The sequence below is a fragment of the Rhinolophus hipposideros genome, assembly GCF_964194185.1.
Source record: "Rhinolophus hipposideros genome assembly, chromosome: 10".
Taxonomy (NCBI): domain Eukaryota; kingdom Metazoa; phylum Chordata; class Mammalia; order Chiroptera; family Rhinolophidae; genus Rhinolophus; species Rhinolophus hipposideros.
The window spans coordinates 3,062,550-3,086,536 of NC_138056.1; the positions used below are offsets into that span (position 1 = coordinate 3,062,550).

Genomic DNA, 23,987 nt, shown 5'->3' on the forward strand with positions numbered 1-23,987 from the left:
CAGGGTGCCTTCCCAGTGGGTCCTTGCAAGGGCAGCACACACACCAACCTGGCTGAGGGAGCGGGGCTAAGATGTCTGTGCTGGTCCAAGTCAGCGTTCCAGGTGTAAGCCCATCTCCCCAAGGCTGTGTGAGTGAGCAGCTGTGGGCATATTGTGGGCAGCAGACCTTACCTCCCACATTCCCACTTACCTCCTCCACCAGTACCCTTGCCAGCTTGATTCCAAGGTCCACTCAGCCCAAAGGCAGAAAAACCCAGTTGTCAGTCTATTTACCTGCCATCCATCCATCTATTCATTCATCCATCCATCCTTCATCTACCCATTCAACCATCCATTCATTCATCCATCCATCCATCATCCATCCGTCCATCCTTCATCCATTCATCCATCCACCATCCATCCATCTCTCCATCCATCCATCCTTCATCCAACCATTCAACCATCCATTCATTCATCCATCCATCCATCATCCATCCATCCATCCTCCATCCATTCATCCATCCACCATCCATCCATCTCTCCATCCATCCATCCTTCATCCATCCATCCATCCATCCATCCACCATCCATCCATCCATCCATCCATCCATTTATCCATCCATCCACCATCCATCCTTCATCCAACCATTCAACCATCCATCCATTCATCCATCCATCATCAATCCATCCATCCTTCATCCATTCATCCATCCACCATCCATCCATCTCTCCATCCATCCATCCATTCATCCATCCATCCATCATCCATCCTTCATCCAACCATTCAAACATCCATCCATTCATCCATCCATCATCAATCCATCCATCCCTCATCCATTCATCCATCCACCATCCATCCATCTCTCCATCCATCCATCCATCCATCCATCCATCCATCCATAAAGTGGTATGGGACCACTTTAAGGGGCATGCAAATGGCTCCTGGGTACCTGTAGATAGACTGTGTGGGAGGTGGTCATGTGGGTGCCTTGGGACAGTTCTGAGTCACCATGGAGTGCAGACAAGCCTATCTCAGGCACACACCTTGGCCACGCTCCATTCCAGGGACTCCCACAGCTGGTCCTGCATCTAGGGGAGAGAAGTGCCCCAAGGCTAATCTAGAAAAGCAAGAGTCTCCAGGAGCCACAGTCTCAGCTGCCCCCTTGACCAATGGGTAGGCATGTCTGGAAGGGTGGGAAGGCGGACTGTGATGGGTGGCAAGGGCACGCACCATCTAAAGAGGAGTGGCTACCACTGGGGTCCAGTCCCATGTGAGAATGTACATGGTGAAAAATGGGGCTGTGTATTCAGATGGTGTGATTTTTCAAGAGAACATGCAAACCTTGGGTTTTATTTGGATTTAACTGCTTTTTATGTATTAACTAAAAACCCCCCACAAATCAACAGATACTGAACCTATCAAAGGGAGGTTGCCTTGGGCTCGATGCAGCTTGCACCAGCCTCCACCATCTGGGGAGGGCAGCAGACACCAGTAGGAATGCCTGCCCCATTCCCACCACACTACTCCTGGGACCAGTAAAAAAATGGGCACTAGCTGCCACAGGGCCAGTTTGCTGTGTGACCACAGCAGAGTCCTGACCCTCTCTGGGCCTCCTTGTGCCTGAGTGTGAAATAATGGTGACGGCTGACCAGCTGAGGGAATCCCTACATTGTGAGCTTGCAGGTCTTTTTGACATTATCTGTTGCCTTTTCTCCACCACCTCTGCCACTGTTGTCCAAGCCCCCATCAATATTCTCAATATCCTCTCTGGCTTCCCACCCAATGGCTGGAATGACCTCAAAATGTCAATCAGATCCGTCACTGCCCTGGTGAAAACCACCCAGGCTCTGTTGTGGCACTTGGCACCAAGCTTGCAGTCGTCACATAGCTGGGGAGCCCTGCATGAGTTGGTTGCGGCTGCCTCCCCTGCCCTCTGCTCCTGCCACAGTGTCCTCAGTGCTCCTGAAACTCACCCAGCATGTTGCTGCCTCAGGACCTTTGCACCTACAGTTCTATCTGCCTGAACCATGCTGCCTTCCTCCAGGATTTTTTGTTCTGGCTCCATTGCTCAGGTCACCAGGGGTTTCTCTGACCAATTCAGTGACTCTCGGTCGTACCCTGTTAGATTTCCATCAGCACCCTTTTCTTCCTCTGAAGTTATCTGGTTCTGGGGTTCATTTTCTGGTTCAGCATCTGACGCCCTCTACAAGAATTCATCCCCTGGGGAACGGGCTGTGTCTACTTTGTTCACTGCTCTCTTCTTGAACGTTGCATGGATGAATGTCTATCAGGTCTGGCTGTCAGTCTCTATAAGGTCTCAGCTTAGATGCTCAGCAGGCTGTAATCTCGGATAAGTCACCTTCCCTCTGCTGTGCCTGTGTCCTCATCTATCAAATGGGGCTGAGGGTCCCACGTGAGCCCTCATGGGCTGCTGGGAGGACCCATGGAGGGGGAGGGACTCTTGTGACGCCGATTTGTGTGCTAGCCTGTTACAGGACTAAGGACATGGCCCCAAAGCTTTAGGAGGACGTTCTGGACCGAGGGCAGCCAGACATTATGGGCTTATGGTCTGCTGAGATTCTCGGGGGCGCCCGAGGCTTGGACTGTGCTGCTCCGCTGATGTTCACTGTTACAAATGCTCCTTCTTTCACGAGATGACGGTGATTCTCCAGGTGGTTTAAAAAAAGGTGACCCCACTTGGCCAGGTGAAAACACTGATAACCCTAAGTTGGTCCCCAAAAGGGTGGGGGGAAATTTTAGGGCCATGAAATCCTAAAGGCTACTCTGTTGGGTTGGTGGGACTGGGGGTTAGGATTTGGGGCTCATGGGAGAGGCTGTTGGGAAGGTCTGACAATTCCCATCTCAACACACACACACGGACACACAAGCACATATGCCCATATGCATACAGACACAAGCACATATAAACATGCACACGTGTACACACAAAACACACACACACACGGGCAGACAGATGAAGTCCCAAGAACATCTAGAACAATTCATGTGTCTATCACCAAAGAAATGGGTGCCTGTAAGTCTGTCTTGAATTTGCAGCTCAACCATGGGGTTTGGGGACATTGGGGACGGCCTCTGGAGCTTCCTGGGGCAAATGTCACCAGATAGCATTCAGTGAGGAAAGTGTCATGTATCCACATTTATTCAGATGAATGTTCAGCCATGGCCCTCTGTGGATTTGTGTACATTCACTTAAAAATAAAAAAAGGTTTCCGTAAGAGGATTTTTGGTAATCACCTAATTTTTAATATAATATTTATATACAAAACTCCCATTTCAAACGACTTACTGTACAGGAGAAAACAGAAGCATCAGATTGCATGATTTTAGCAAATAATGAACGTCTACAACGCTTACAGACTCTGATCAGAATTGGACGCTTCCGGGAATGTCAACGTCACACCAACCACATGTTCAACAAAACGCGTTTGTTTCCTTCCCTCCCTTTGGTGAAACATTTCTTTTCATGTTTCTCTGGGCGCTTGAGAAATTTCAGATGAGAAGTTCAGGCTAGACTGATCAATGTAAGCTTAGATCACCCATATCACCTAGGAGACCTGTTTGGTTTTTTTTTAACAAGCTTTTAAAATCATAATTGTCCAACAGTAATGTTCCTGTAAGTAAAAATATAGAGAAGTGTTACCAAAATAGAAAGCTTTATTAATAAAAATCTTTGGTAGTAACAGTATTTTAAATTCCTCTCAATGATATTTGGTTAACTAATAAAATAACTTCCTTCCACCTTTGAGCTACAGGAAAAAAAACAAAAAACAAAACACCCTCAAATCCACCGTAGAACTGATTTGGAAAAAAAAGAAAAAAAAAACAATAAATATCTTAAAGCTGCGGATGTTCCAGGAGGCTTTAAGATTTCGTGAAACCCCTAGGCCATCTTTACAAATGCCTTGGAGGTCATCTCTCTCTCACTACCCGTCGACCTGGCTTTGTCCCACAAGGAGGACGAACATTTGTGAGGTCAGCTCACTGCACTGGGGGAGGCGTGTGGCTGACGGTGGAGACCCCAAAGGTGTTGGTCACCTGCTTACTCAGGGTCACCCTGCTAGTTCTCCAGGAGTAAACCTGACGCCCCACGCCCTCTGGTGGACGGGCCAGGCCACCTCTCTTTTTGGCCAGAGTGTCCGATTCTGAACCCACAGAAGGAAGAGGATGCAGTCGGCTGGCTCCCGTCGCGGACCCAGAGGCAGGTGGTGCCCTGTGGATCCGGGCTCAGCGTCCTTCATTCCTCCTCTGCGTCTCTGTTCTCCTTTCAGCACCAGCACTGGCCCGGTTCCTTGGGCCGCCCTCTGAGTCTCTCTCTGGGCACCAGGAGGATAAAAGGAGGTGATTTCCCGACGCCTCTGCTCACCTTCCACTGAAGACCACAGCCCAGGTTTCCAAGAACTGCTTCTGCGAAGCGCGGGCTGGCGTCCTCCGTGGGTCACCACCCTATCCCCAGCAATCATCTGATTAACCTTGAATGTTAAAGATTAAAAAATTCCCTGCATAACGGTTTTGTGCAAAAACAAGGAAGAAAAGGAAACCAGAAAAATAGACCAAAAAATGTCCTATTAGAAGGTGGCCATCCAGGTTTGCGACAAACTCAGGAGCCACTGGGCCTGTGGGGGCGAGAAGCCGCCCGCCCGGGAGAGGGTGCCCGTTGGCCGGGGGTTGGGGGGGCGCCCGTGGCCCTACAGGGCGCCGCCGCCGTGGTGCTCGGGGCTGTCCAGGCCGGCCCGCGGGCTGTGGCTGTTGTACGGCCCGTCGTCCTTCCGGTCCTTCTCCATCCACGTGTCCAGCAGCCGCCGCTTGCCCTGCTCCTCCCTCATGAAGAGCTCCACCATGAGCACCTTCTCCTTGATGATCTGCTGGCTGATGTCCTTGGGAATGTCCGGGATGATCCAATCCACAAAGTCGCTCATGAACATGACCAGGTTCTGCAGGGGGGAGGGCAGTGCATGCGGTGGGAGGAGAGCCCCGGGAAGTGGGAGCGCCCCCCACCTCTACCTGCCTGCCCCCCGCCCCCCTGTGAGCTCCCGCGGCCTGGGTTTCCAAAAGGCACAAGCGAGGCAGGAAGGCAGGCAGCAGGCCATCCGGAAGTGTCGGCCAGCTTCTTGAAAGAGCAGGACAAATAGGCAAAGCCTCTGAAGGGTTCGGAATCCATTGGCTGGGAGGTTTAAGAAATGACCCAGCTGGTCACGTGTCACCCACTATGAAAAGGACTAAGGCTTTCTAGAAAATACCAGGGGTGCCAAAAAAGTGTATACACATGGACACTTTGGTCAATGTTGCTCAAGCAGTAGCTCGCCATCATCAGAAGTGTCTGAACGCTGATGGTAACCACTTTGAGCACCTCTTGGCATGGCAGAAGTCAAACGTGACTTGTATTAGTCTTTCGTTATCAGTATGTATTGAGTATTACAATTTTAATCGTTTTTTCTGTTCTTAAAATGTGCGTACGTTTCTTTGGCACCCTCTGTTGTTAAAAAACAGCAGAAAAAGGGATGGAACTGAACCCACTGCGCTGATTCTGCGGGCCCTTCGGCAGTTTGCAAGGCCTCCCCCGAGCACCCTCAACCACCGGTCGCCCCGAAGCTTTCTCACTAGAGAAATTTCTGGTTCGTAGAATGCAAATCAGTCACTTTTACAGAATAACCGAAATCTCTAGACCACCTGCTGGCTTGTTGTGGGTGCTAATGGTGCCCCAAACCCCCATTCCCAGTCGGGGCTCCCAACCCCCTGCTGTGGTCAGGGTTGGCTGCTAATGCTCACAGCTGCCCCTTCTCCAGGGAACTGCTCCCTCCCGCTCCCGTCTTCCCCCCCACCATAGCCCACAGCCAATGAAAGGCCAACCTCGGGGGACAAAAGGCCCTCTCTTGCCTCAAGGTGGGCCCAGGGCTCTCTGCAGTCTCAGGCCAGACCGTCTCTAGCCCAGATGCCCTCCTTGCTGAGCTCCCTCCCTGTGCTGGGGTCTCCCCTCAGTAACCCATTTGCAACAACGCATGTGCTTTTGGGGAGCCCGGCCTGGACACTTGTGACAGCTGTGTTCTGGAAAGCCGACAGAGGTGGCAGCAGAGCCTCGGGACTGGACGTCCTGCCTGATGCCACCTGTGTGTCAGGGCAGCTGGGCTTGACCCAGTTTTGGGGACACCTGTGCGTGGAGCCCCAGCAGGGCCCACATGGCTGGGACCCCAGCCCTGTGGGTACCAGCCGGGTCCCCAGTCTCGGGTCCTGTCCACTGAGAATCACTCTGGCCTCAGTTAGCCCATCCCACTCCCTAGAGATGGGCCGGGCGAGGCCGCGTTCCCTGGCTGCTGGCCGGGGGCTGGGGTCCGCCGGGAGCCCACTGCCCTCCTGTGCTCTGGGGAACAGTGGGGAGGGCAGGGGAGAGGAGAAACCCAGGTGGATCCCTTATCCTGAACTACGCCTGCTTTCCCCAGTGTCCAAGTCCTTCACCAGTGCTGCTCCGCCACTCAGTTACTCGTGGGGTTCTCCAGGGACCTGTCCTTGCACAGCCTGGGCGGCCAGGCTCCGTGGGGCAGTCAGAGCAAGCTCTCCAGGCCCTGAACCCCAACTCCAGAACTTAGGAAGAACGTAGGAACTTAGGAAGGCTCCTGCCGTCCTAACCCTGTTCTGAGCACAGAGCTTCCTCAGGGCCCCAGTTCGCAAACTCCTGGGACAGGGACCCGTCGTCGTACCTGGAAGACGATGACGAAGGCCAGCCGTGCTGCCAGGACGGCCCAGAAGTCCTTGGAGATGTCATACTTGTGCTCTGACCACGGGGGCTCCCGGTAGTCTTTGTACCTGCAGGAGACGGTGGGTCTGCAAGAGGAACCTGGGGTCCTGCCTGGTGCGTGTAGCCCCTGAGAGAGCGTCACGAAAGTCTCAGCCGGGCGGGCAGCCCTCTCTGGGGGGAGACGCCCCAGGCCAGCCAGCCCCGGGGGACAGTAGTCTCTCTCCGTGTTGGGGCAGGCTGGCCGGGGCCCATTGTGGGCTGGAAGGGCCCGAGGGGCTGCCTGGAAAATGCAGACCCCAGGAAGTGTCCTCGTAGGCCCACCTGTGGGCCCACAGATGTGGGCTCTGGGACCATCTGGTGAAGGAAGCCAACTTTTCCCACAAGAAGTCCCACCTGAGACCCCAGTAGGTCACACTAAGCAAGGGGGGTCTCCCTGGTGGGGTGGCATGAGGTTCCCTAAGGTTGGATCCCCCTAACCTCAACCCAATCACCATCATCCACAAACTCAAGGCTGAGTTCCACTTGGAAAAGCACCTGTCCAGCCTTTCCCCTCTTTGCGGGTCAAATTATTGGAAAAAAAGGAAACATTTTCTCCAAGTAGCCAGTGTAGGACGTTAAACACACAATCGGCTGGGTTGGGGCCTGCCGGGCAACTGCCCCACGGGGCCCAGCGCCCAAGGACACCTCCTTCCTCTCTTCCAGCTGTGGCCTCTTGGCTGTCACCCCGTCATCTCTCCATAATACCTGTCCGTTCGTCCTTGTTACCAGTTTTAGACGCTGCCTATTGACCTACTGCTCGGAGGGGAGGCTCCTTCGCCCCGTTTTGTGAACACGATCTTTATTTCTCGTCCGTCTGTTCCTCCACCAGTGGGTAAAATGGGCACAGCCCGTGCTTCACGTCTGCCCATTCCTTTCCTCTTTCTCACGGAGGCCCAGAGATGCCCAGGGTGAAAATCGGGTGTCCTGTCTCCACCTACCCCCCCCCCCTACTGCTCCCTGAGCTTGGGGGATGCTTCGGTTTTATGGAGCTGACACCGTTCTGCATTGAAAAGCCATCAGGAAAAGCCCGCGGCAGGGGCACTTTCCAGGTGCTGGGCCGCAGGTGTGTCCATACTGGCTCTGAAAAGCTGAGTTCCTGTGGGGGACACCAGGAGAGGTGGCACCTGGCTCTGTGGGCATAGCCCTGGCCTGGACCCAGAACCAGCTGCGGCTTGGCCTTGCTGTGTGTCCCAGGGCAATGCTTGGCCTCTCTGGGCCTCAGTCTGGCATTCCCTCATTAAGTCACATTGCAAGCATTTATTGAGCAGCTGCCATGTGCCAGACCCCATTCTGGGGTGCAGATTCAGAAGGGAACATGACGGGCAGGGCCCTTTACACACAGAGCTGAATGTCTGGAAGGAGCTGGATGGGAGTCTCGGAGGCCTGTTCAGCACTGTGCTGCCAACCTGAGAGAAAGGATTGGGTTGGGAACACGTGCTTTGCTGCCAGCTGCCGAGCGACTCAGAAATTGCACAACCTGACCTCTGATGGGAACAGGCAGCCCCTGTTCTCCCAGAGTCAGAAGCCGCACGATCTATTCCTCCCTATTCTTTCTGTGCTCAAGGCCAGCGGCTTCGAGAGGCTGGGAGACCTTTTCACCTGGAAAACTCCTATGCATCCCTCAAAGCCCACCTGTCCAGATGCCACCTCCCCACACCTGCACTGACCTCTATCAGAAATAATGTTATTTTTTGCCTTGCTTAGCTCTTGTTTGCAGCCTGCCAGCGCCCCTGGGGGAGAATAATAATGCCCTCTCTGGGGGTGGCTGTGACCACTAAATGAGACAATGCCTGTTTTAGTGCAGGAATACATGGTAGCCAGCGGTGATCGCAGCTCTCAGCTCTGCTATGCTGCCTCTCCCACACCCGTCTCCCCAGGCTGGGCTGGGTGCTGGGCCTCCTGCCCCCAGCTCCTGTGGGAGGCGGCCTGACATGGGTAGGGCCGGTAGTGGCCGGGAGCGTGTAGCACCTGCAGCCCGTGGTCATGGCCAATGGATGGGGGAGGCCCTGGCTAAAACCCGAATCCTAGGGAGCAGAGAGGTCTTCTGCCTCCATGGAGGTAAAAGCAACAAGACGCTTACAAAACGGGGTCTTTGCCCTGTCTTCTTGGCCTCTCCCCCACGTGGCTAGGACACCCCAATGACATAGGAGCCGGGGGGCTGCTTCCTTAACCAAGTCCTGCGACCCAATGCCTAATTCTTAAAAGCTGAGGCTCACCCATGAGTCCGCACTGCCACCTCTGAGGGGAGTGTTAATAAAAGGACCACCTATTTCCCTGCCTTCTTTAGTCATTCTGCCTCTAAAATTCACTTTCAGTGAACAGGTCAAGTTTGAGTGTGTGCTGGGTCACGTGTGTGCTGGGTTCGAACAATACAAAGGTGCTGGTGCTGCCCTGACTAGAAGCTGGGAGGTTGGTTCTGCTGCGGGTGCCTGGAGCCGTGCCAGCGGGAGGACGGCAAGGAGGGGCCCCCCGGCTCCCAGCTCCCCAACTCCACGTACTGCCCTTGGGGACCACGTGGGGGGAGCCCATCATCCCAGGCCCTCCTCGTGACTTATGTACACGCTGACGTGTGCACTGAAACGTGCAGCGGGGGGCGGGGGGCGGGGGGATTCTGTAAACCGGGAACTGTGATTCTGGGTGAACTGGGATTCTGTAAACCCGGGGCGGCTGGGCAGAGAGGCTGCAGAGCAGGAGCTGCTGGGGGCCTTCCGCCTGCTAGGAAACGGTGGCAGCACGCAGGAAAGCCACGTCGCACACAGGGCCCAGAGGGGCCGGCTGGCACGCGGTAGTGCCTGGATCCAGCCGTACCTGAGGCTGCCCTAAACTTCTGAATGCCCTCCTACCCTCATCCCAGGGATACTTTTTTTCCCCTTGAAGCAAGACTGAGCTGTTCCGTGACTCGCCCCTGAGAGAATCCCGGCTCGGAGTGAGCGGGGGTTTCCCGGCAGCCCAGCAAGTGTGGCTCTTCAGCGAGAGCTGGCGAGAGTGGTACCTGCAGATCTGCACCTCGTAGCCCAGGTCCAGGGGGTCATTGGGGGCGGTGCCGTTCTGGAAGTCGCTGACGTCAAAGGACGAGAGGGTGTGGTTGACGAAGCCGTGCATGGTCCCATCCTTGCTGTACATGTACAGGTACACCAGCCGCGGGATGAAGTCAGACGTGAAGGAGATCACGAACGCCTGCGCCGGGAACAGCGGGGTGAGCGCGACGCAGCTGGCAGGGACAGGATGCCCCGCAGCCCGGGGCCTGGCCAGGGGACACTCCGCCCACGAGTTGGAAATGTGACTGAAACGTGCAGTGAGCAAATGAAGGGTGGGGGCACTCCTGTCAGCCCCTCCGGCAGCCTGAAGAGCAGTCTGTCACTGGCTGTGTGGCCTCGGGAAAATTACCTGACCTCTCTGTGCCTCGGTTGTCTCACCTTTTAGATGGGGTGATAAGGCCCTGCCCCTGAGGGCTGTGTGTACAATGATGAGTGGGTGCACTAAAGGAGATTAGATGGGCCTGGAACATTCTAGATGCTCCATAAACAGTAGCTGCCATTATTATTCCCACTCAGAGGTCACTGCAACGTCTCAATACGACCAAGAGACACTTCTAAAGAGGACACAGACGGTCCGGCCAGCTGGGGCCACACCCAGGTTGGAGGCAGAGACCTGCCCAGCTCCCCTGGAAGGGGTCCCCATCTGGGGGCGGATCAGCCTGGGCTTCTGTTGGTCGAGGTCCCGAGGTCACTTACGTTGATAATGACCGCAAGCTTCCCAACGCCTCTGAGGATATTGTACCAGATTCCTGGGAGAAAGAGAAGCACAGTGTGAAAGACCATCCTGCAGCTGGCTCTGTCACTCCAGCTGGCAGGGGCCGCATGGGTCCCTTGCTGGGGTGCCTTCAGACTCGCAGTAATGGGGAGTTGTTCCCGGGGGGACCTGGGGGAGCCGGGCTGACGCCCATGGCTTGTGCCACTCATCAGCTGTTTGTAAGCAAATCGCAGCTTCTGAAAGAGGTGCTTAAAAACAGCTGGTGCCTAAGTAGCTCTGAAAATCTTCCGTGAACCTGTTCATACACTAACTGGCTTAGATGATACCTTTTTTCTCAAGAGACAAAGATTATTTGAGCACAGCTCCTGCCGCAAAGAGCCGACGTAACAGTAACTGGAGACCAAACCCATGAGGCTGGCTGTCCTGGAAGGGCCTCGTAGCTCCAGCACTAGGGTAACTGTATTTAGGGACAGGCCAGAGGTAGCACCGGGCTCAGAGAGCAAAGCCAGGGCCCTCATTGGGGAGGCCGGGTCATGATCTGTGTAAAAGTGATAAAATAACTTGACAGCAGTGGGGTGCAAACCACTTCCTGTCTGGACGCCCTTTGCTTGTCACCCCACGGCACCCTGTTGCACCCGCTCCCAGGTGAGTGAAGGATGACTGCACAGCACCTGGAAAAACGTGTGTTCCTCCACTGGCCTCCCCAGCAGATGTGGGAAATGGCCGGGCCCGGGAAGGAAGCGTCTTACCCAAGGGCCCAGGGCAGGCCCTGCCTGTTAGGGCCTCGATGTTGTGACTCCTGGAAAGGGGCCCAGCGCCCCCGGCCTGGCCTCTACCCATCTCTAATGTCCTATCAGGCCAGGACCCTGCCCCAGGGGCTCTCCCTTCTCCCCACTGAGCCAGATTTGAGATGGCGATAACCAGCACTTCTCAGAAAGGGCGGGAGGGGACAAGGCCTGTTACTGGGTATTGTCACCACAGAGGAATGTGGTGGCCTGAGCTTTCTCTGTCCAGGCCAGGAGAGCCATGAGCGCGTGGGGGCCCCGTTTTGGGGGTACATGCTGCTGGTCTGCAAAGACATGTGGCCCAGAGGCTGGAAGCCACAGGCCTGGAGGCAGTGCCCTAGGTCAGCGCAGGAGGTGCGGGGTCTCTCGCTCCCCAGCCCCGGCTGGTGACAATTCTGTGACAGCAAGCATTTGGTGTCCCCGCAGACCCACTTCTGCTGGCCCTTCCTGCGTCCCGTGCCGGCATGGTGCGAGCTATGACCTCATCTGAGATGGCAAGTTCACGGTGGCTCTCTTTGGTCTTCCCCACGGGAGCGGGAAAATGGTGACAATCACACAGCTCCGGGGCTGTGAGAACACTCCCTGTGCAGACGGTTCACTCATTCATGCAGCCCACCCGGCCCTGTGGGGCCTGAGCTTTAGACCTGTGCTGGGGCACAGGTGAGCCTGGGCAAGGTGAAGTCTCTGGGCAGGGAGCTCCCAAGGGAAGCAGCACCAGAGCTCAGCATGAGGAGACAGGTCTGTGGCTGGCCCCAGTGACCGGCCCAATGAGCCAAGAAAGGTGACAGCAGACAACGAGGTGGGTCAGGGGGAGTCTGCAGAGCCGGGAACTAAGCCTGTCTTGTCGGTGCTGACACGTCTTTATATCCAGACGGATGGTCCTCCGTGTGATCCCCACACCACAATCGGGGTCGGGTTTAAAAAATGCAAAACCAGGACTCCAGCCCCGGCCCGCAGAACCACCCTCTCTTGCAGTCTTGACCTTCCTCTTCCAGTTATTCGGATGCACACTGCAGGGTGAGAACCACTGCTCTGATGGTCTCCAGGAAAAAGGGGACGATGCTCTTGGGAAAAATCTATGGACTTCCTGCAGAAAATCTCGCAGGAGGAAGGGGAAGTTGCCATCTTCTTCAAGGCGCCTCTGTCCCTCCAGGGATGCTGAGCCCCTTTTTCAAGAACACGGAAAAGGAGGTGTTTCATCAGCCCTGACCACGTGCAGTGCCCAGGAGCTGAATGCAGGCAGAAGTTTGTCGCTGAGGCATGGAAGGAGGAGAGGAAGAGCAGGAAGCTTGTTAATCTGGCCTCAAAGGTCACGGCTCGGAAGTTGAAGCCGGTCCCACTTGCACAGGGCTGGTGCCGCCAGCAACTGGCCACGCCCCCTCCCCTCGCCAGGCAGGGAGCTCAAGGCGCATGTGTCTGGTGGCAGAGCTTCCTCCAGCCCCTGCCCTGTGGGTACAGGGCATGGGGGCCACTGGGCCCTCTGTCCCCTGGGGCCCCACAGGGATCGCAGGAGGAATACAAAGGCCTCTTCAAGGAAAGGTGGTTGTGAGGGAGCCCATAAATACCGTGTGAAAGAAGAGCAGATTATACCTTCACCCAACCAGGCAGAAACAGGAAGTGAGCTCTGACCCAGAAGACGTGGGACAAAATGAGGAGTCCTGAGCAACAATCCTGAAGACACGCATTCAAGCCTCGCTCGTGGCGGGCACCACGGCCACAGTGGCCCATGGAGGCTGGGAGGCTGTCCCAGGCACTCTCACCCCGGTGGGTTTTGCAAGTTTTAGGATGTGGCCGCAGGGAATGGCCAGGGCTCTGCCAAGCAAAGGTGCCAAAGCAAACACACGCCACTGTGGACTCGCCTGGGGCCTCTGGGCTCCTGAGAATTGGGTCTTTGTAAGGAACTACTGACAGAGAGGCCACACTCTGTACTGTTATTGGGCACTGAGCTCTAGGATTCCCAAGGACTGTCCACGGTGTGCCTGGTCCATCCGCCCCTTCCTTCCGAGGCCTCTGCTGTGCCACGGAAGCTTTTCAAGGCAAACCCTCTTCTTAGGGGCGCACACGGGGCGAGGAGGGGATGGCGGGGGAGGGAGACCGCTCCAGGAGGGGCCGAGGGCTTGGTGTTCTCCGGTTCCAGCTCAGCTGTTAATCCCCTGACCTCAGTCTCCCCATCCAGAAAGTGGGACCAAGGCTCCTCAGAGGACCTGGCAGCTGAACACCCCAGGAGACGTTCAATACCAGGCACCGCTCTGGGCTCCGTCCTCCGAGCAGGCGTGGTGTCCTTACTTACAGGAAGCCTGGTACAGTGTCACCTTGGTCTCCAGAGGGGATCTGCAAACCCAGCCTGTGGCCTGTGTTTGGATGGCCCACGAGTGAAGAATCGCTTCTTACATTTTGAAGAGTGAGATGAAGAAAACACGAGCGACGTGGCCTTTCTGTGAAAATGGTTGTCCTGGCTCAAGGATGTGACCTCTGGGTCCACAGAGCCCGAAACGTTGACTTGGTGGCCCTTCACGGAAACTATATGCTGAGCGCCGACCCATGTGAGGGTGAGGCACCAAGGATGAGGCAGAATCCGTGGCCAGAAGGGACCTCAGAAGGCCAGCTAGTTCAGGGGCCTTAATGACTGTTTCAAATCGTACCCAGATCTTACAGAAGTCCAGTGGGGAGGTGTCTGCTTGCAGAGTCTTCACTGATGGCTAAAACGCCACGTCACAGGGCAGTGACAGCTGTACTTGGTCCTGGTTCCACATCCCTCCCTACTGCATGCGCCTCTCACAGCAGGTCCCACTGCAGGTCTCACGACAGACCCCGCAGCACAAGTGGGGGGGGGCGCACTGGATGAAATCACTGACACATGACCGTGTCTGAGCTGTGGAAATGTCCAGGTCACGTAGTTTCACCTAGGAAGCTGCCTGTGCAGAAGAGTTCACGCTGTCTTGGAGGTGGACGGCGGAGAGCGGTGGGCACCCAGCAGAGGGCAAGGCACCCACAGAGCCTGCGGCCCCAGCGGGGCCCCTGCTGGGATGTGATGGCCACAGGGGCATTTCCAACGAGGGTCACCCAATGCCAAGGGCCGGAGAAGCTCCTGGAAGGAGCCCCCGCAGGTTAGCAAGATCACGTCTGGGCTACTGAAGTCCCACCTGGAGGTATGCTAACACGCTGCTCTCCAATCCTAATTTTGATAAAATGACAAATAACACTTCTAACATGCAATTCAATCTGCTTACTCCAAAAAGTAGCCCCGAAGTGCTGTTCTCACTCACCGTGTGTTAAATGGGAGAAAAAATTAATATAATTTTGTAATTTTCTATCTCATTTCAGAATGAAATCCCAATAAAGACTTCTTTATTTTCACCCTGAACACCGGGTTTCAGGTTTGAGTTGATTCACTTTAAGATGAGATGGGCCTGGTCCTTGTAGGTGTGGGCCGGCTTTGGCCAAGGCTTGTGTGGGGCTCTGAGCCCCGCCCACGCCATCTCCCTGATCCCTTACCACTTCCGGAAAGACGGGCACCCACATCTGCTTGAATGCCTCTGGTGACAGGGAGCTCAGCACTCCACAAGGAAATCGGCTCCATTTTTGACATCTCTATTAGAAAGTATTCTTTATACTGACATTACAAGGGCCATTCCCCAAGGCCCAGCCCCTCTGTCACATGGATGAGGAACCCCTTAGTGACTTGGGGTTAAAAAGCTCAGCCCTGACCCCTACGGGCAATGTTCTTCCTTCATCAGGGGAAGGGAGCTCTCCCCTCCCTCTCTTCCTCCCTCGCTCCCTCCCTCCTTTCCTTCTTCCTTTCTTTTCTGTGACCATGAAATGATTAAATGATACACTATGTGGAAAGGTACTTGCTAAGCAGCTAATATGAGCTTCCCATTGGTCTATCTCTGTGCTCTGGGGGGGGGTAGCACACAAACACCCCTTGTGAGGAGGGGTGTTGAGGACCACCTGAGAGAAAGCAGCTGGTGGATTGCCTGGGCAGCGGACTGGTGACAGATACCTGGGCTAACTCTTCCCGCGGCCAATACGTCTCAGGAGTTAGGAGGTCGGGGTGGCATGTGAAGGAGCCTTGGGGTCTTGCCTCACCCCCGCCCAAGTCTCTGAGTGTCCATGCAGGCAAGGTGCAGCAAGGGCCCGTGGGCCCCATTTTGCTGGCTCAGGCTCTAGCATCCGGAGAACAGGAGCCCTTCCCCCAACCCAACCCATGCGCAGAAGCCACTCCCATGGGTCACTCACCGATGTCTTTGGCTCTGACGGCCACCGGTCTTCGCAGCTCAGTGACGAACTTTTTGGCATCCAGGCGGATCTCAATGATATTATTCAGCAGTGCAAACAGCGGGGCCAGGGGGAAGGACGCGACGAACAAGGTGACAAAGCCAAACTGGATGACTGCAAAGAGAATGGGGGTCAGCACACGTCGTGCCCCGCCTCCCACACAGTGGGACCCCACCGCCTCACAAGCCCTATGAGCTGAATGGCTCTGGGTCTGGCTGGGGCCCTGCCTCTCGTGTTCTCTGCACGTGCAGGGTGACCCCGGGCTAGGAAGGGGCAGGGGAGGGTTCCACATTTTGCTCTGCACCTCAGTGTAGATTCCTGAACAATGGACGTGTACTCACTTATCATATCTCATCTTTAAAAATCACCGACATTGGGGAAAAGGCCCCCGTGAGCACGAAGGCCCAGCCTCAGCCATCCACGTCCCAGCTGGGAAGGGCCTCAATGCTCCCATCAGCTACATGGACCTGGGGGCCTGCCAGCAACCCCGCGTCCCCTCCCATCGGGCCTCGGGAGCCACTGAGGACAATCTCAGCCCTGCGTCACAGTCCTCCCGCTCATTCCTCCTTCTCATCCTCAGCAGGCCAGCCCTGGGGCTTCTCTGCCTGGACCACAGCAGCCCGCACACGGCTGGCCGGCTCCCCAGAGGGTCAGGAACAGGCTGCTGAGCAGAACTGCGGGAGCAGCTGGTTCAGGAAGTGCACAGCAGGGCCCATCCAAGGCGCCCATGCCAGGTGGTAAACAAGGAAGCAGCACCATGTCACCCTGTGCCTGGCCATCGTTAGCACGGCAGGTGGGGGGCTCCACATGGCCTCTGGGCCCTAGGGTGCTTCTGTGGACACTGGTCTCATTTGAAGGCTCTGGGGGTACTGGGGGCCCTCGAACAAGCTCGGTGTGCAGGCTCTGCGTGTGGGTTGGGGGCTGCTGAGGCTGAGGCTGTGGTCCGCTCTCCCTTACACTGATGGCCCAGGAGGGAAGCTGGAGCCTCCATGGGGCTGCGGTGGGACATGCCTGGCTGGGCCTTTTCTTCCTGTCTGTGGATACCTGCGTGCTCCAGGTGCCCAGCTGGAGCTGGCCTCCAGGAGACCAGGTGGGTGTGGCAGGGTGAAAGCCAGTGGGTGGTAGGGTGTGGCATGGGGCGTGGGTGGGCCATTCCTGGGTGGGCAGGAGGAGCCTGTCCTGGGATCTACTTCCATCAGACCCAAAAGGAACAATGGACTCAACCTCTGGCCTTCACATAAATTCAAGTGGGGGAAATGACCTCCGGTCTCTCAGCCCGTCACAGGTTGCCTCTCTCAATGTCCAGCCTCCCACGATGGCCGGCAGGGGAGGCCATTTCCTCATTTTAGTGTCAGGTTCTTTTCTGTCTGAGCCAAAGGCAAGTGTTCCCTGCACACTCACCCTGGAAGCTGGGAGTGACTTATATGGACTGGCTGGGCCAACAGGAGGGCACGGAAGGCTCGCGGTGCCATTAGACAGACACCTCCCAACCCAAGGTCACCCTGCCGCTCCCCGCTGCACCACGGCAGAGCAGCCCTTGGCTGTGTTTGCCCAGGGGGTCGTTAAAAAATACAGAGTCCCAGGTCTCATCCTGCACAGACCAGGGATGGGCCAGGGAACCAACATTTTAAATAAGCTCTGGATGGTGGCCAGGGGGCACTACATCTGGAACCCCTCTATATGAGTCTTCCTAGCCTCCTTTGCTCATCCATTCATTCAGCAAACATACTTTGAGCACCCACTGTATACCTGGGCCTGTTCTACGTGCAGGGGGGATGGCAGTGAAGAGAAAAATGAAAAGGTCCTGCTTTCACAGACTTTGGCTTCTACCGGGACAGACAGCAGGAAAAGGAATGAGGAGGGCTGACGATGAGAGGGTGATGGGGAACAGGAAGCAGGGGGAGGACAGAGCTTAGAGGCTGTGCCTGGGAGGTGCTGCCCCTTTTCAACACTGGGGTCAGGAAAACTCCTGTGCTGGGGACATTGGGAGCAGGAGCCTGGGGAGGGAGAGAGGACTCATGCAGGTGTTAGGGGGACAGTGTTCCAGGCAGAGCACAGCTAGGGCAAGCGCCAGCAGCAGGCCTGTGTCCGGGTGACAGCGGGGAGGCCAGTGTGGCCGGAGCAGAGGGAGGCAGGTGGGGAGGGGGCGATGGGGTCAGGAGGCTTCAGCTGGCTGCCATGCTGGCCACACCTGGTCTCGTCCCATCTCTCCCTGACCCCTGAGAGGTATGTGCCACCTCTGGTCAGCCTCTTCCCATCCAGGGACACGACTGCAGGTGACAAGGCTCTGTCCCTAAGTGTGTGTTGCTTGCCTCTGTGTCAGGGGCCCAGCGAGCCCAGGGCAGCTGCGGCCGCGTGTGTCCCGCCCGCCCCCACGGCCGCACGCTCACTCATCTCCATGTACTCGGGCGTGAGGCCCGCGAACGGCTCCAGCGTGAAGTCTGCCTCATAGCGCTGCCTCCTCTTCACGTGCTCGTCGTGGTCGGAGAGGCTCTGGCGCCTCAGTCTCAGGTAGCGGATGAATTTCTTCATCTTCCTGAAAGAGAGGAGGTGGCGTCACCTGTCCGGTGGCCAGCAGGGTGGGTGTCGGGGGCCTAGGGCCTGCACCTCCTCTGAGCTGTGCGCTCCACACCGTGTTGGCCGTGCCTTCTGTTCACGACCCCCTTTGCCCTTTCCCCCAAGACAGGGATCAAGGGTCATCGCTTTGCTGGCGACATAAGGAAACAGGTGCACAGAGGGCAGCTGGCCACCACAAAGCACGGAGGACCCTGAGGTGTCAGGGGTCTGGCTGTGCCCAAGAGGCACCTGGGATGGGGGAAGTCGTCGGGGAGGAGGGCGGCTGGGGACAGGAAGTGCATCAAGGACAACTGTCGACAATGTCCCCACCTGCAGAGGGCCAGCTGCCCTGGGGAGGGAACGGGACAGGATTCCTGAAGGGCGCAGGTAAGGAGGCACAGCCTCCACCTGCCAGCCGCAGAAGTGGGCACGTGGGCCTGGGGCCTTTCGGTTCCCTGCATCCTCAGCTTGTCTGGGGACAGAGTCACCGGCTCCTTCCTGTCCCCGTCCACCATGGGGAGGCTCCTGATCTGTCCTCCCTCGTCCTCACCACCTCCCTGTCTCACGCCCCCGCCCAGGCCCAGGCCCCACATCGCCTGTCACTCTGGTCACCCCCGAGGCCCCAGATCCCCTGCGCATGCGCCCGGAGGTACTCACGGGATGCCAATCTCGAACAGGTTGTTCTGGATGAGCTGCTTGCCCAGCATGATGATACTGAGCTGGATACACAGCTCCATCAGGCAGCCCCCGGGGGCGCACTGTGGGCAGAGAGCAGGCACTTGAGCCCCGCCCAGCCCGGGCTGACGGACAGCTCCAACAGGCAGCCCCGCCCCCCGGCACACAGTGGGCGGAGCCAGGACGTGAGCCCCGCCCCTCCTGGGCTGATGGACAGCTCCAACAGGCAGCCCCGCCCCCCGGCACACAGTGGGCGGAGCCAAGACGTGAGCCCCTCCCCTCCTGGGCTGATGGACAGCTCCATCAGGCAGCCCCGCCCCCTGGACACACAGTGGGCGGAGCCAGGACGTGAGCCCCGCCCCTCCTGGGCTGATGGACAGCTCCACCAGGCAACCTGGAGGGTGGGCCGCACTGGAGCAGACAGCGGAAGCGTGGGCCCCGCCCCAATCCGTGTGGGCACTGGCAAAGAGAACCGCAGCCCCCACGGAGGGGAGCGCACCCCTACTGGGATGGGTTGGATTGCATTCTTCACAAAGAGGTCCGTGTCCCAACCCTGGAACCTCAGAATGGGGTCTTATTTGGAAATAGGGTCTTTGCAGATGTGACCAAATTAAGATGAGGTCACACTGGAGGAGAGTGGGCTGTGATCCAGTGACTGGTGTCCTTATAAGAGAAACATAGACACACAGAGGAGAGGTTGTGTGAAGATGGAGGCAGACATTGGAGTGATGTGTCCAGGGGCAGGGGAGTGCCCAGGATTGCCAGCAGCCACCAGAAGCTGGGGGAGAGGCCTGGAAGAACCCTGCCTAGGACCTTCGGACAGAGTGCAGCCCTGTTGACATCTTGGTTTTGGACGCCTGCCCTCTAGAACCGTGAGAGAATGAACTTCTGTTGTGGAGCTGCCCCAGGAAGCCAATGCACCTGGCCTGCAGGCTGCTGGTGTGGAGCCAGGCTGGACAGGGGGGCACACCGCCAGGTAGGGGGCAGCGGTGGGCTGGACCTTGGGTCTCCTCCTGCTTCCCAAGTCAGTGCCCGGTGCCTGGCACCAGCTGCCTGTTCACAAGCCCCACGCCCACAGCAGTCGGGCCCCTGTAGTGGGGAAGCCACATGGGGAGGCAGCTGGCCACCCCTCCGAGGCCTAATGCCCGTCCTCAGTGGGCTTTGCTGCCTTAGCCTGGGAGCCTCCCCATGTGATGAGTGAGAAGCTTACCTTGTCCGAGCAAAGAGAATTCAAGGGACACTGCGTGACCCCCCTCGGCACAACTGACTCCTCTATGAGTCCCTAGCAACACTTTTTATACTGTTACCAAAAAAATGTATCTTGGAGAGCCATCATTTTATTAAAAAAAAGAAAAAGAGGATGTCCTTTGCTTTATTCTGTCCTACAAAGGCACGTCCCCAACATCTCCAAACATTAGAGTTTGACAGGGTGCCAATTAAGTAAAGGGCGTGTCATAACGGGAATACACTGTCTGGGCTTTTCGCAAACATGCGTTACTGTGAATGACACCCATGTCCGGGGATGTTCAGAGGCCAGCACTCGGGTGGTCAGACGTGTAGGCTGCACCCCAGACATCCAGGTCCCCTGCCAACGCCCACCCTGGTCCTCTCCACCTTGCTTTGCAGGGTGTTTATTAGGAAGACCTACTCCCTTATTTTCCCGTAAGATGAATTATTCTGGGAGGTGGAATACCCTGAGGCCTGAACCACTGACTGGCCCTGAAGCCCTGGCTTGGTCTGATGAGCCAGGACTCAGCTGCTGCACTAACCAGACCTGCGGTGGCCCGAGCACTGAGCAGAAGCCAGAGGTCACCAGCATTGTGTGTGTGGGAAGAGAAGTGGGCATTTCAATAGTAAAGTAAAAAAAAAGTAGCTGAGTTCTCTTTTCCCCTCATTAATTCATCTTAGCCAAAGAGAAAAACATTCAAAGTCTTATGAAAAAAGAAAGAAAACATTGGTGTAACTTTTTCATTCCACTGACTCTGAAGAGACTTTTAGGATAATCCTGTTGGACACACTAATAAGATCAAAGCCCGCCACAATGCTGGAGGAGAGAAGAGGGTTCTCAGGAAAAGGAAGGAAGCTCTCGCCTGACAAGGAATCGTTTGCTGGAGGACAAAGCCAGGAGAGTGGAATCAGAGGGTGCAGGAAACATCCAGCTCGGTTACCTCCTCCATGCGGAACGAACGGAAAATGTACACGTAGTCACCCGGGCGTCCGACGAACCTGCAACGATTTGGGGGGCGTTAGAGAGCAGAGACCAGCCCAGGAAGAGCCCGGGTGGGACCCAGCTGAGCTGTGATTCCTGAAGTTGGAGCTTTGAGTGTGTTTACGGATTTCTTCCCTGCCTGTTTCATTGGCTAAAAAATAAGCACAAGGTTTTCTGTTGGTTCATGTGATTTCCAAACCCACATCGGGGTAAGAAATGCAACTTCAACAGGAAAATAGGGGCTGAGGGGCAGATAGAGGCAGCCAGCCCACGAGGAGACTAAGGCCAAGCTGTGTGAGCACAGACAGTGGCACTCAACCGCTACCACCATCACCGCAGTACCCCGGGGACCCCCAGGGACACAGTACCCCCAGGGACCTCGAACACTGGGGTAAGGGTGGTCCCTGAGGCCGTCTCTCAGCTTCCTGTGGGATGTGTGGGGCAGGGGGTCTTCTGAGGGCCTGCTGTATTGTCATAGATATTCTCAGGGGGCCTGGACCCCTTGGCTGGGCTCTGGGGCCCTGGGGTGGGAGGGCAGCCGTGGGTCTTGTAAATCACATAATGCTGAAGAGTGTTCGGGCACGGTTCTGGGATCAGACCTGTCAGCCCCAGCAGGAGAGTCTTTGCGGGTGGGCCACAGGCCCCTCTAAGCCCAGAACAGCTCCAGAGGGTCCAGGCATGGTGTTCACCCGGCCACTAGCCCCGAACACCAAGCTGACCCTCTGTGGCACTTGCCCATTTGAGTCACGCCTACCCACCATGGGAGCACCTGGAGCTTGCTGCCTGGGGTCCTTGCTATCTGCGGTCGGTCCTGCCGCCCAGAGTCCCCACTGCCCAGCGCCCCTGCTACCCGGGGCCCCTATTGCCTGGGGTCCCTGTGGTCTGGGGTCCCTCTGGCCTGGGGTCCCCGTGATCTGGGGTCCCTGTGGTCTGGGGTCCCTCTGGCCTGGGGTCCCCGTGATCTGGGGTCCCTCTGGCCTGGGGGTCCCTCTGTCCTGGGGTCCCTGTGGTCTGGGGTCCCTGTGGTCTGGGGTCCCTCTGGCCTGGGGGTCCCTGTGGCCTGGGGTCCCTGCTGTGTGTCAGGGGCCCAGTGACCCTGTGGTCTGGGTCCCTGTGGCCTGGGGTCCCTGCTGGCTGGGGTCCCTGTGGCTTGGGGTCCCTGTGCTTCGGGGTCCCTGTGGGCCGGGGTCCCTGTGGCCTGGGGTCCCTGTGCTTCGGGGTCCTTATGGTCCAGGTCCCTGTGGCCTGGGGTCCTTATGGTCCGGGTCCCTGTGGCCGGGGGTCCGTGTGGCCTGGGGTCCTCACTACCCGGGGCCCCCGCTGCCTCACACCCAACAGCTGCCAGGCTTGTCTCTGAACTCGGTGGCAGTGGAACGACACTGACTGCTCTGCCCTGGGCCCAGGGGCCTCCCACCTGCAGGAGACGGAAGGGGGGCCTCCCACTGGATTGGGAGGAGCAAGGGGGGGCGAAGAAAGGCAGTGAGCTTCAGTAGCTGAGGAAGTCCTTACCGGCCTTTGAAGAAAGCCACGTAAAAGATGGGGGTGTAGGAATTGACGAACTTCAGCAGGAAAGCCTTGAAGATCAGCCTCTCTTCAAAACTCTTCTCAGTCTTGGGCACCTCTGGAAAGAGCGAGATGCACACTGCTGAGGGTCCAGGCTGACCACTCCACTCAGTTCTCATGGGAAGGGGGCTCAGAGGAAGGAAGTGACCGGGTGACGCAGGGCTGCCTGCTCCAGGGCTCGGCCCGGGGCCACGGCGCTCCTGGGATTCGGCCACTCACCAATCTTGGTGAGCCACCTGGCTATGCAGCCATACACCTCGTCTAGAAGGATGATGACCACCAGATTGATAATGACCGCAGTGGCCGTGACCGTGACCCGGATGTTGGACCGCACGGAGGGGGAGGAGTTCATGGCTAAGGCGGCGGCCGTGGAGATCCTGTAGATGATGACGCCAAGGACGATGGCGAAGGTCACCGCGACCTGCACAGGGAAGAGGGGAGGGGACGCCTTAGCTGGCCCCCCGGGGTCTCATCGGGCTCCCTCAGCCCAGCTCTCCCTTTACCCCGTAGCTCTTCAGCTTCCAAACAAACAGGGACATTTGTTGTCACCCACCACTTGCCATAGGCCTTATGGCATTAACGTCACAGATAGATGACAAGGGACTGGTTTCTGTTTTACAGAAGAGGAGAATGAAGTTCAGAGGTCAGGTAACCAGACCAGGTCACCCAGCGCATGAGCTGGGATTTACAAACCCTGGCTTGTGGGGCAGCAGCCTGACCACTGGGTGGGAGCCTCTCCCCACAACTTGGTGACTTTGAGCTAAAGCAGTGACATCTAGGGTGGAGTGCTGTTTAATGGAGATGGGTGGGGCGTGGGGCGGTCCGATCCCAGGGGGCAGTGCTGCAGGCCTGGCTGAGACAGTCAGATTGGGACCCTTCTCTCAACCTCCCAGGAGCCACCAACACGCTTCTGGCTCGTCCTGGAGAGCGAGCCCCTCGTCTTGCCAAACCCACTGTTGGACTGGAATATTCCATAAAACTCGGACTGGCGGTTGCCTGAGAGATGGGTGGGAGCTGGCTGTGACGACAAGTTTGTTCCGTGTGCAGCTGTCTTTCTGCCTGGGTTCCCTTTCCTTTTTCTCAAAGACCCTAACTCAACTGGGAAGACCCTTGTCCTCACCCTGTCCTGCCCGAGGGGTGAGGCCACTGGTCAACTGCAACCCACAGGACACACGGAGGATGGAGGCAGCCACTCCAGGCTGTCCACCAGGCCAACCCCTGTGTGTCCCATTAAAGGGGTGGAGGGCAGGCCCCGCCCCTGCTAGGACAGTCCCTGTGGCTCCCAGGAGGGTCCTGGAGAGGCAAGGGGCTGTGTGTGCTGCGTCTTTGCAGATTGAAAGGCTGTGGATGGTTCACCCCAGAGGGAGACCGCGGCCATGAGAAATCTCCTAGGAGAGC

The 23,987-nt window shown here is 57.0% G+C and overlaps 1 protein-coding gene across 2 annotated transcripts in view; it reads right to left on the reverse strand.

Annotated features, from left to right (window-relative positions):
* Positions 1–3,111: 3,111 nt before the first annotated feature.
* The window catches only part of ANO1 (anoctamin 1), a gene marked incomplete at its 5' end in the record, with an annotated part of 136,984 nt that continues 116,108 nt past the window's right edge, over positions 3,112–23,987 (reverse strand). For both annotated transcript variants that reach the window (XM_081064436.1, XM_081064435.1), the window contains 10 exons: positions 3,112–4,932; positions 6,694–6,799; positions 9,763–9,947; positions 10,505–10,557; positions 15,548–15,700; positions 17,977–18,122; positions 18,800–18,900; positions 20,986–21,043; positions 22,536–22,647; positions 22,809–23,010. In XM_081064436.1, coding sequence (XP_080920562.1) covers positions 4,687–4,932; positions 6,694–6,799; positions 9,763–9,947; positions 10,505–10,557; positions 15,548–15,700; positions 17,977–18,122; positions 18,800–18,900; positions 20,986–21,043; positions 22,536–22,647; positions 22,809–23,010 — 1,362 coding nt within the window. In that variant the 3' untranslated portion in view covers positions 3,112–4,686. The remainder of the gene's footprint in view (positions 4,933–6,693; positions 6,800–9,762; positions 9,948–10,504; positions 10,558–15,547; positions 15,701–17,976; positions 18,123–18,799; positions 18,901–20,985; positions 21,044–22,535; positions 22,648–22,808; positions 23,011–23,987) is intronic.